General features: G+C 43.6%; 1 protein-coding gene across 3 annotated transcripts in view; it reads right to left on the bottom strand.

The window, feature by feature from the left end:
• Positions 1 to 6,584: 6,584 nt before the first annotated feature.
• Positions 6,585 to 12,500, bottom strand: part of dusp16 (dual specificity phosphatase 16) — a 26,179-nt gene continuing 20,263 nt past the window's right edge. For all 3 annotated transcript variants that reach the window (XM_060889846.1, XM_060889845.1, XM_060889847.1), the window contains 3 exons: positions 12,040 to 12,199; positions 11,674 to 11,797; positions 6,585 to 11,588 (listed from right to left, as the gene is read on the bottom strand). In XM_060889846.1, coding sequence (XP_060745829.1) covers positions 10,439 to 11,588; positions 11,674 to 11,797; positions 12,040 to 12,199 — 1,434 coding nt within the window. In that variant the 3' untranslated portion in view covers positions 6,585 to 10,438. The remainder of the gene's footprint in view (positions 11,589 to 11,673; positions 11,798 to 12,039; positions 12,200 to 12,500) is intronic.

Consider the following 12,500-nt stretch of genomic DNA (forward strand, 5'->3'; position numbering starts at 1 on the left):
AAGAAAGTGAGAGAGAGAAAGGAAAGAAAGTGAGAGAGAGAAAGGAAAGAAAGTGAGAGAGGGAAAGGAAAGAGTGAGAGAGAGAAACGAAAGAAAGTGAGAGAGAGAAAGGAAAGAAAGTGAGAGAGAGAAAGGAAAGAAAGTGAGAGAGAGAAAGGAAAGAAAGTGAGAGAGAGAAAGGAAAGAGTGAGAGAGAGAAAGGAAAGCGTGAGAGAGAAAGGAAAGCGTGAGAGAGAGAAAGGAATGAAAGTGAGAGAGAGAAAGGAAAGAGTGAGAGAGAGAAAGGAAAGAAAGTGAGAGAGAGAAAGGAAAGAGTGAGAGAGAGAAAGGAAAGAAAGTGAGAGAGAGAAAGGAAAGAGTGAGAGAGAGAAAGGAAAGAAAGTGAGAGAGAGAAAGGAAAGAGTGAGAGAGAGAAAGGAAAGAAAGTGAGAGAGAGAATGGAAAGAGTGAGAGAGGGAAAGGAAAGGGTGAGAGAGAAAGGAAAGAGTGAGAGAGAGAGAAAGGAAAGAGTGAGAGAGAGAAAGGAAAGAGTGAGTATATGTGTATCATCCTGCTGTGTGTGTCTGCTGTGTGTGTGTCTGGTGTGTGTGTCTGGTGTGTGTGTCTGCTGTGTGTGTCTGCTGTGTGTGTCTGGTGTGTGTGTCTGGTGTGTGTGTCTGGTGTGTGTCTGGTGTGTGTGTCTGGTGTGTGTGTCTGGTGTGTGTGTCTGGTGTGTGTCTGGTGTGTGTGTCTGCTGTGTGTGTCTGGTGTGTGTGTCTGGTGTGTGTGTCTGGTGTGTGTGTCTGCTGTGTGTGTCTGCTGTGTGTGTCTGGTGTGTGTGTCTGGTGTGTGTGTCTGGTGTGTGTCTGGTGTGTGTGTCTGCTGTGTGTGTCTGGTGTGTGTGTCTGGTGTGTGTGTCTGGTGTGTGTCTGGTGTGTGTGTCTGGTGTGTGTGTCTGGTGTGTGTATCTGGTGTGTGTGTCTGGTGTGTGTGTCTGGTGTGTGTGTCTGGTGTGTGTCTGGTGTGTGTGTCTGGTGTGTGTGTCTGGTGTGTGTGTCTGGTGTGTGTCTGGTGTGTGTCTGCTGTGTGTGTCTGGTGTGTGTGTCTGGTGTGTGTCTGGTGTGTGTGTCTGGTGTGTGTGTCTGGTGTGTGTGTCTGCTGTGTGTGTCTGGTGTGTGTGTCTGGTGTGTGTGTCTGCTGTGTGTGTCTGGTGTGTGTGTCTGGTGTGTGTGTCTGGTGTGTGTGTCTGCTGTGTGTGTCTGGTGTGTGTGTCTGGTGTGTGTGTCTGGTGTGTGTGTCTGGTGTGTGTCTGCTGTGTGTGTGTCTGGTGTGTGTGTCTGGTGTGTGTGTCTGGTGTGTGTGTCTGGTGTGTGTCTGCTGTGTGTGTCTGGTGTGTGTGTCTGGTGTGTGTGTCTGGTGTGTGTCTGGTGTGTGTGTCTGGTGTGTGTGTCTGGTGTGTGTGTCTGGTGTGTGTGTCTGGTGTGTGTCTGCTGTGTGTGTCTGGTGTGTGTGTCTGGTGTGTGTGTGTCTGGTGTGTGTGTCTGGTGTGTGTGTGTCTGGTGTGTGTCTGGTGTGTGTCTGCTGTGTGTGTCTGCTGTGTGTCTGGTGTGTGTGTCTGGTGTGTGTGTCTGGTGTGTGTGTCTGCTGTGTGTGTCTGGTGTGTGTGTCTGCTGTGTGTGTCTGCTGTGTGTGTCTGGTGTGTGTGTCTGGTGTGTGTGTCTGGTGTGTGTCTGGTGTGTGTGTCTGGTGTGTGTATCTGGTGTGTGTGTCTGGTGTGTGTGTCTGGTGTGTGTGTCTGGTGTGTGTGTCTGGTGTGTGTGTCTGGTGTGTGTGTCTGCTGTGTGTGTCTGGTGTGTGTGTCTGGTGTGTGTGTCTGGTGTGTGTCTGCTGTGTGTGTCTGGTGTGTGTGTCTGGTGTGTGTGTCTGGTGTGTGTGTATGGTGTGTGTGTCTGGTGTGTGTGTCTGGTGTGTGTGTGTCACCACGCTCCTTAAGACATGACATGTCACTTCAGTACATACTTGGAGAAATAAAATAAAAGCTGCTACACTTTACTGAACATCTTCACAAAGAGCTCATAGGACAGTGTGAGTTTGCCCCAATTGCTGTCTATAAGCACATGGTGCAGTTTCATTTTCTGGCCACTAGGTGCAATAATATTTTGTCTTAATATTGGTGTGAACGCTGGTCCACATCCACACAAGTGATCAAATCAATGACATATCAATAACTTATATCTGTCTTTAAATCAACAGTCACAATGGTTTACAGAGGCTAATAGTAATGTTAGCATTTGTTGAACAACTGCTAGTTATAGCAGAGATGACACACACACACACACACACACACACACACACACACACACACACAGGAGTCAGAGATGACTCCTTTTAACTTATTCTAACTTCTAGGATTTCACACAGCTCTCTGAGTAACTACCAAAACAGAGGCAGTGGATAATAGGACAGAAGATCAAATGCCAGGTAATTACACTTCATCTGTAAAACTCCAGGTACATACCACAGACTTACCTCCTAATCACCCAGTGTAACCTGACTACACCAGACTGAATGATGGAGAGCTTCTACATGCTTGTGGGAGATCAATTTTGTTTTCCACTCGCTCATGGAGCTCAAATGGAGAATTGCTGACAGCCTCCAGAGTTTAATTCCATGAAGGGCAGTTAGTCTAGTGGTAGCTCTGAGATGGTGTATGACCTGAGAGCAGCCCCTCGTGACACATCCACAAGATCATGTAGAGGAAAACATGCAGGATTTCATCAGATACGAATATGTTATTCTCTGTAAATATCAATAGATGATTAATCATGACCAGTAGGTGGAGTATTGTTTTGTTTTGGGGGTTTTTTTTGCCTCAAAATCTTGCCAGTTTCAGGCCCTGAAAAAAGAAAACCTCACCAAGGCTTGTGCTAGGTTTCAGCAAAAAATAGCTGAAAATAGATGCATTTTATGTCGTTTCATGGCTGAATGCTCACAAAACAAAATTTCCCTAATGTTAAAAAGATTCTAAACATTGTTCTGATAGTTGTTGTCTAATTGCTAAATGATCGTTCATCATACTTGTTATTCTCTGTAAATATCCTCAATAAGGATCACATTGTAACTCGTATCGTCCGTGTTGAGTGTGTTGTGCTTTCTAGTCGATTCTTAGAGCGTCTTTTCTGATCGTAAACAAAAAAAAATGGAGTAGAATTTAGCTTTAATGTTAACAGACTGCTTGTAGTTCAGCTTGTAGACATTTCTGACCCACACCTGAACTATTCTCTATACATGCTGTAAAACCTTGGACGTGGTTGCTAATGAATAGTGGGGGTGAGGTGCTGGTGCTCTCTGGTGGACCAGATGAGGCATGCAGCTCTTCTGTAGCTCGAATTCTCTCCTGCACCGTCAATGGAAAAACCTGGACAGGATCATAGTGATCTTTCTCACATAGATATAGATCCCAGAGTACAGGCACAAATCCTTGATGTCTTCTGTAACAAATTCCTGAAATACTATTCAAAAGTAAAACTAGTGTGTCAGCGGAACACATCCAACATCGAGCAAACGTTCACTTAACGGCTGCAAACACAAACGATCGCACAGGGAACAGGCAAAACTAACCAGAAGACATTAAGAAAACACACAGCTGAAAAATGCCACTTGGGAAATAAGTTTTTTTTTAAATCAAGGCAGACTTTCAGTTAATCCAGGAAATGTAGCAGTCATGTGATCTGATAGCGGAGTTCAGTGATTTAGTACACAGGGAGGACAAGAGTGAGCTCCTGGGAAACTCCTGTAGTGAGCTCTTGTCAGGTAATGGAGCTAAACGCTAAACATCTCCTGGCTGGTTGGTCATAAGAAGATCTGTGTGAGAACAGCATGTTCCAAAGATTTGGACAGGAATGTCTGGAGGGAAACAGGTCTGGAGTTAGCAGTCAGCTTCCTGAGTGGAACCAGAATGCTTGAGGGTGATGTTGAGTTATACAAGAGAAATGAGATGTACTTTTTATTTATCCCCTGTAAGGAAGGTTTAAGGCGAGGCGAAGCTTCTACTCCAAGACTTGTGTAAAAAATAAAAAGCCAGATAGAAGTTTGTTAGTGATCGTAATCATTGTGGAGGAGTCTGATTAAACAACATTTCAATTGATTGGCCATAACTATCAGTTCTAAACTGTGAAGCACGGGGTGGCAGCATCATGTAGCGGACATGCCTTTAAGGTTTTGGAGCAGCCATGACAAAGATCTGACCTGAATCCTTTAGAAAAATGTGTGGACTGAACAGAAAAGAGCGCTTCTGAGCGAGAAGGCAAACAAACCTGATCGTAGTGTACCAGTTCTGTCAGGACGAATGAGCAGAAATTACACAAAAAAATCTTAAAACAAATTGTGAGAAGATGTTTATCATGAAGGGGGCACGGTGGCTTAGTGGTTAGCACGTTCGCCTCACTCCTCCAGGGTTGGGGGTTCGATTCCCGCCTCCGCCTTGTGTGTGTGGAGTTTGCATGTTCTCCCCGTGCCTCGGGGGTTTCCTCCGGGTACTCCGGTTTCCTCCCCCGGTCCAAAGACATGCATGGTAGGTTGATTGGCATCTCTGGAAAATTGTCTGTAGTGTGTGAGTGAATGAGAGTGTGTGTGTGTCCTGTGATGGGTTGGCACTCCGTCCAGGGTGTATCCTGCCTTGATGCCCAATGACGCCTGAGATAGGCACAGGCTCCCCGTGACCCGAGGTAGTTCGGATAAGCGGTAGAAGATGAGTGAGTGAGAGTGTTTATCATGACATAATGTATTCTTTATAGTTCATGCCTAGTTTTGGTCCAGAATGGTGTTGGGTTTTGGCACTGGACTTCAATTCCTGAGTTGTCATATAGAGTATCTAGATCATTTTTATTTGATTAATTCTCATTTATTTTAGGGTTTTTTACTCTTACAGATGTTCAGAGGGTCAGAAGTTTTGGTTAATGTTTGGTAGTGTTACATTTTAAGTGCTTCGAGATGAATAATCAAACACATGGGGTCACTTCCACCAGTTTCTGCCAAAAGATATTTAATAGAGTTTCTGCTCATTCCTCCTGACAGAACTGGTGTAACTCGCTCAGGTCTGTGTGCTTCCTCGATCAGAAACATTTTTTCACTTCAGTCCACACATTCTCTATAGGATTCAAGTCAGATCTTTGTGATTCCTGCTCTAATACTTTCATTTCTTTTTGCTTTAATTCATTTTGTTACAACTTTAAATTGATGTCCACAACATGATGCTACCACCCCCATGCTTCACAGTTTCCATCACACATAGATGTTTATGGCCAAGCAAGTGGCATTTTGTTTAATCTGAAAAGAGAACACACGTCCAGAAGGATTATGATCACTAGCAAACTTTAGCCTGGCTTTTTTTTTTTTACACAGATCCTGGAGTAAAAGCTTCATCTTTCAGGCCATGGCCATGTAGAGTCCTAATGGTCACCGTCCATCAACACTTTTAAGGCACCTTTAGAGTTTTTGAAGTTCTTTAATCCCTGTGAGAGTCAGTGTCTTCAATATGGCCTTGAGATTTTTATATATCTATTATATATTTCTATATGGATTAAGTGTAGCCTTTGACATGGCCAATCAGAAACTTCAAAATGTCACGTCACTTTCTGTTCCAGACTGTTTAGAGAGACAGCTTAGTGCATGTGAATGTTTGACCCACTACAGTTCTAATATTGTAATTTATTGATTAAATAAACAACTATTGGGGGGCACAGTGGCTTAGTGGTTAGCACGTTCGCCTCACACCTCCAGGGTTGGGGGTTCGATTCCCTCCTCCGCCTTGTGTGTGTGGAGTTTGCATGTTCTCCCCGTGCCTCTGGGATTTCCTCCGGGTACTCCGGTTTCCTCCCCCGGTCCAAAGACATGCATGGTAGATTGATTGGCATCTCTGGAAAATTGTCCGTAGTGTGCGAGTGTGTGAGTGAATGAGAGTGTGTGTGTGCCCTGCGATGGGTTGGCACTCCGTCCAGGTTGCATCCTGCCTTGATGCCCGATGACGCCTGAGATAGGCACAGGCTCCCCGTGACCCGAGGTAGTTCGGATAAGCGGTAGAAGATGAATGAATGAATGAATAAACAACTGATTGCTTTAAAATGACATCTGATGTGAACAAAGTAGATTCTTTTATTGCCTTGTTAAAAGAAACGCACAGTAACATGAAATCTGTTTATGAATATCATTAGTCACGGTGTGTAGAAATGTTTGGTCTTTGTGTAAGTGTGTACTGTGTAATGATTATTATGAATTCAGGCATCTACTGGCTATAAGGATGAAGAACCACAATACTGAATTTTGTCTTCTGGCCTTCTGGATTCTTATTGACTCAGGATTATAATCACTGCTGCTTTAAAGTAGAGTTTTCTGCTATTTCACACATGGCATTGATAGCTTTGGTTATTACCTGTATAACTGTAGATCCCTTGGAAGCTTTTCAAAGGTGTTTTCAAAGTCTTCATGATGTAGCACAACAATACCAAAATCCATACAGTATCAGCATCACTTCCACACTGAGCATGTGATCAGAAGGAAAGTTGGTGGATCTGTTTGTTTAGTGAATGTAAACAGAGTACCACGTGTTGAGTACCAGTTTAGGTTTATTTCAACCGTCAAACATACAACTGAATAACCACCAACATCAACATCAAAGAACTGCATACACTGAAAGGAAAAGGCACATCATACTCTCAAGGCCGAATCAACCTCCACAGGACATTCACACGCTTCACACACTTGTAGAATCTTCTCTACCGTTCTCTGTTATGTATGCACCATCAGAACACATTCAGTTAGGAAAAAAAAAACATTATATACTGTCATTTGGCCATAAAGATTTCCCTACAGGAAATTTCATTTGGCCTGGCTTTGAGACTCGCTGTACATCTTGAATGTGACATTAAGTCTTTTTTTTTTTTAAAGATGATGTAGAAGGTCAAACACTTCTCCTGGTTAAAGTGGCTAAATAGTTCAAACCTGCTGATTCTGGAGCATTATAAACATTATTTATTACTGATTGTTGTCTAAGAACGCACTTATTTACAGAAGTATCATCTTCACAGTTATAGGGACGCATTCAAATTGGAATAAGCCACTGCTTTCTGTGTCATGGAAAAAAACACACCACCAGGAGTAATGAACGTGACAATCCAACCGTTCTGAGCTGCAAGGTTGTTAGCTCATTACTGAGTTTATAAAGAGGTGTAGATGGCACTGTCCTGGAAACGTTCCTGGGTAGAAATGCTGGTTAGCAACGCAGAGATATTTTCTGTGTTTGGGTGGTAACGATCAGGCAGGACCGTGTTTTGGAGTTTGTGAGAGCAGGATGAGATTCAGGATCAGTAAAAGGTTTAATGGTTTAACGAAGAATGTCCTGGCTCATCATGTTATCCATCATTATCCAGTATTAAATGTAACCGGAAAGTATTCAAATTTCTGTTTAATTAAGGAAGGTTTACTATTCAGCTGTGGTCCACCACTGTGGTAGTAGTGATGATGATGATGATGATGATGATGATGGTCTTAGAGTCAAACTAATGTTTGCATTACACACTATACAGCTAAAAGTATAAGGACACCTGACCATCACAGTTGTTGGGATTAGTGATCATTCAGCTACAGGAGCATTAGTGAGATCAGACACTGATGTTGGAGTGTGTCTGTGGGGATTAGTGATTATTCAGATACAGGAGCATTAATGAGATCAGACACTGATGTTGGAGTGTGTCTGTGGGGATTAGTGATTATTCAGATACAGGAGCATTAGTGAGATCAGACACTGATGTTGGAGTGTGTCTGTGGGGATTAGTGATCATTCAGTTACAGAGCATTAGTGAGATCAGACACTGATGTTGGAGTGTGTCTGTGGGGATTAGTGATCATTCAGTTACAGAGCATTAGTGAGATCAGACACTGATGTTGGAGTGTGTCTGTGGGGATTAGTGATCATTCAGATACAGGAGCATTAGTGAGATCAGACACTGATGTTGGAGTGTGTCTGTGGGGATTAGTGATCATTCAGCTACAGGAGCATTAGTGAGATCAGACACTGATGTTGGAGTGTGTCTGTGGGGATTAGTGATTATTCAGATACAGGAGCATTAGTGAGATCAGACACTGATGTTGGAGTGTGTCTGTGGGGATTAGTGATCATTCAGATACAGGAGCATTAGTGAGATCAGACACTGATGTTGGAGTGTGTCTGTGGGGATTAGTGATCATTCAGATACAGGAGCATTAGTGAGATCAGACACTGATGGTGTGAGTGAGGAGGTCTGGGGTTCAGTCGGTGTTCCAGTTCATCCTCAAAGGTGTTCAGTGGGGTTGAGTCAGAGTCAGGGCTCTGTGTAGGACACTCCAGTTCTTCCACTCCATCATTAACACACCATGTCATCATGGAGCTCAGGGGCTTAGTGTACAGGGACATCGTCGTGCTGGAACAGTGTCTGAGTCTCATAGTTACAGCAAAGGGAAAATTGTAATGTTACAGCATACAGAGACAGAACCATGTAGCGGTGTGATAGTCAGGTCTGCACATACTTTTCTGTATATTAGTTTTGCAAAAGCATCTGATCTTAACTGGTAGAATAACCGGTGTTCAATGGGACATTCACTCATCCGTTTAACCAGGAACGTGTTGTAATGATGCTTTTTGAAAACTAAACATATGACCCAACTCCACTAAAAGGTACTTGAGTTTAAGGTGCATGTGATAAGCAGATGTTTCAACCAACTGCATGACCCACAAACACACAATATGGTGTTTAATCGAAAGCAGGACTGAGGTCGGATCACGTGCAGTATGTAATCTGAGAGATTCTTTTACACTGATGTAGATTTAAATATATTCAAATTTAATTTAATCAGACTGAACATTTTCCTGACTGAAGACGTTAATCACATTCGTGTCCACAGTGTTTCTAGTGAATCTTGTTTATTAGTTGTGGGAGGAGCTTGTGCTGTATGCGGGTGTGTGGTGGCCTAGTGGTTAAGGTGTTGGGCTACCCATCAGAAGGTTGTGAGTTCGATCCCAGGTCCACCAAGCTGCCACTGCTGGGCCCCTGAGCAAGGCCCTTAACCTGCAATTGCTCAGTTATGTATATTAAATATGAGATAATGTAAGTCGCTCTGGATAAGAACGTCTGCCAAATGATGTAAATTTTAATGCTAAACCAGATTCACAGATGAATTTACAGCCCGTGATGGTTGTGTGTTGGAGTCTTTTTCTGAATTCATGTGCTTTGTGTTACTAACTGAATTGACAGTACAAATCTGTAGCTTTGGCTCTCTGTCATAAGCTCCTTCTGCAGTGTAACAGACTGAGAACGAATGCCATAAACATGATGCCAAGCGACGACTGTTTCATAATTTCCGATCATTATGTAACCAACGTGGTGTGATGTTTTCCACTGCAGATTAGCTTTGACTTGAAAAGGTGTTTATTTTCCATCGAAAAGATGTTTGACAAGACAATAATCCACTCTGATCTCAAGCAAGATCGAGTTGCACCTTTTAAACAAGACTTCCTCTTCCCCAGCACTTGCTTAAACAACCCACCATTTACACAGCAAGCCATAACAGCTGGCCTTTTCAGCTCCACTCTACCTCTAATACCTGATCTTCATCTTAACTTCAGTCCCACACGTCATTCGGCTACCGAACACTTTTAATTGTGGATCATCCCACATAAGAGAAAAAAATCTCGTTACAGTCGTTTACATTTTAACGCTTGAATTCAAAGCAAAAGGGATTTTTTTTTTTTTTTTTTTTTAAATAAATGTCTTTTCCTGCTGCTCAATATAAGACCTGAGATTTTAACTATTAAAAGCTACACATATGAGTAAAGGCAAAAAAAAAAGAGGCAAAAATAAAAGCGAGAGAGAGAGAGAGAGAGAGAGAGAGAGAGAGAGAGAGAGAGAGAGAGAGAGAGAGAGAGAGAGAGAGAGCAAAGCCCTTAATTTGGATTTGTGAGGTACTGTATAGTCGCTACGTAGACACCCTTTGTCAGAGCATGCAGAAAAATCTTCACTCTTCAGCTTCATTCGTGCTTCGGTTTCAGGCTCAAGATTCAGTACTGGAGTCAGACAAACATATTGGATCAATCACATCATTGGAAAATGGTAAATAATCAATACTGATCCAAAGACAATAAACAGGCTCAGCTAAAACAAAACTACAATATAAACAAACATATATCTATATCATGATCAACTGAAAGTGTTTGTGTCCACTCTCGGACAATCGACGAAAGGGAGCTGCATTCAGTGAACATTATTACCTGCAAGATTCAGCTAGATGAATACAAAAATATTCTTGGTCAGTGGGGAAAAGCCTATGAAGCACTTGATAAAAATTTTGTGCTGAGAAAGAATCCACAAAATCCTTCTTACAAAAAGTCATTATTCAGTTTAAGAGCAACATTCAATTTTTTTTTCTTTCAGGACACCTCGATGACCTCCATACTCCCAGAGAAGCTGGACTGGCTGCCTACTTTCCCCAGGTCATCTCTGGAGCGGCTCTCGGTCATGCCATCGCCAAATTCCATCTGGCAGCTACGCCGCTTTAGTTGCTTCTCGAAGCTGCTCTCTTCGTGCCAGCTGCGGCGTGAGTCTCCACCTTCACTGCTCCTCTGTCTGCTGCGTCTCCTTACTGCCTCCAAACCCTGACTGCAGCTGTACGTCGCTGTGAAACTGCTCTGCGAAGCTCCTCCGCTGCCCCCACTGCTGAAAATGGCCGAGGTGGAGTAAAAGCGAGCTGATTCAGACGAGAGGTACCAGCCCCCGGTGACGGGCGCCAGAAGGATGTCGGAGTGCCACCCTTTTAGAGCGCCTAACCCAGTTTTGGCCAACTGCTGCTGTGAGCGCGAGAGACCGAGCAGAAAGCTGGCAGCACTTGCAGTTTCCTCCATGCTACCGCTCCTCTGAAGTGGCTGGGGGCAGGCAGGTGGTGGAGGGGGTTTCAAGGATGTAGACTGGGGCTTAGTGGATTGGTTAGGGTTGCTGGGGTGACTGGATTTGGCAGAGTTTACAGACTTGTTACTGCTAGTTGAGGGACCTTCAGCTTGCTCCTTGTCCGGACTCTGTTCGGGAGTCGACTGCTCTGAGACCTCCTCCACAGGGGAGAACTGACAAGGCTTAACCGACGGATCTTTAAACGAGGATGGTTTGTAGTAGTCTGGATTATCTCCACTGCCAAACGTGCGTAAAGGAGCTCCGACGCTCGGCTCTCCGTACGACTTGATGTCTAGGGAGAAGGAGCGTTTCAAGCGCATGCTCTCCTCCATTTCTTCACTCAGCTGCAGACTGCACAGAGCCTGAGCCAGAAGCTGCTCCTCAGGAACACCAGCCAGTACACAGGGCAGTGTCAGAGGCTCTAGTGGAGTCAGGGCAGATCTCTCTACCCCGGACGAGCACGGGACACAAAACTCATTCTCTTGGCCAGGGCTTGTCTTGATGGCCAGTTCCACATGCGTTGTTTTACCCTTAGCTGCCATTTCGCTAGGGCTCTTGATTTTCTTCTCAAAATCCAGTAGTTGGCCCAGGAAGTTAAAGTTGGGCGAGATGGTCGGCCTCTTCTCCTTCACAAACCTAGGAAATTTACAGTTCTAAATAGTTATTTGTGTCCTAGTTTTCCACAGGGGCATCTTTAACTAGTCTAAAGTCTGGATCATACCTGTATGCCTCATCTAAGGACATGTCCATCCTCTTCATGATGTAAGCAATGGCAATGGTGGCCGATCGGGAAATTCCAGCCAGGCAATGTACTAGAACTCTGGCATTACATGCTTTCGCTTTTTCTAGAAAAGAAAAAGAAAGTACGTCAACACCTGCAAGCGTAACAACAAAGCTGATCATCTGGCTTTATATACCAAAACGAAAGCAAGTCTATCAAAGTGAAGGTAATTCAGTGCCTCAGAAATCCCCTAAAATTTGTAAATGATGTCAGTGTCCTAGTAATCAAAGCTGGTGGTTAGAAATGACTCAGGGACAAACCTCAAACACAAATCAGTTAAAAACAAAAACCTTTCTGGGAGCTGACCTATGAACTCCACAGATTTGTCCAGCCATGGCAGGATCTTCTCACAAAAGCTGTCGTTGACAGGAACACGAAGAAAATGCGAGTCGGGAATGAAGTCAGGTTTGGGACAGGTGTTACTGGCATTGAGGACGTACGCTATGTCGTTCTGCTGCATCAGATCCTGTGACGAGGAGAAGACGGTGTGTGTGTGTGAGGTTTTGTTCACCGCACAGATTCACAGCTTTCACAAATCTCTTTATATCTAAAATGACTTACAACCTGCAGAACTGTATTTACTTAGACACGCCTAGGATGTCTATAAAGGTTCGTAACGATCTACATTGTTAAATAAAATCTAGATCCGTTCTATATAATCAAACATATATATATCAGCAACTTATTTACCAAATTTTAGAACCAAACAATCATCTGTTTTCTGTAAAATACACTTTCATGCACTTGCTTTCTCGTCCCAATGGGAC

The sequence above is a fragment of the Tachysurus vachellii genome, chromosome 16 (assembly GCF_030014155.1).
Source record: "Tachysurus vachellii isolate PV-2020 chromosome 16, HZAU_Pvac_v1, whole genome shotgun sequence".
NCBI lineage: Eukaryota > Metazoa > Chordata > Actinopteri > Siluriformes > Bagridae > Tachysurus > Tachysurus vachellii.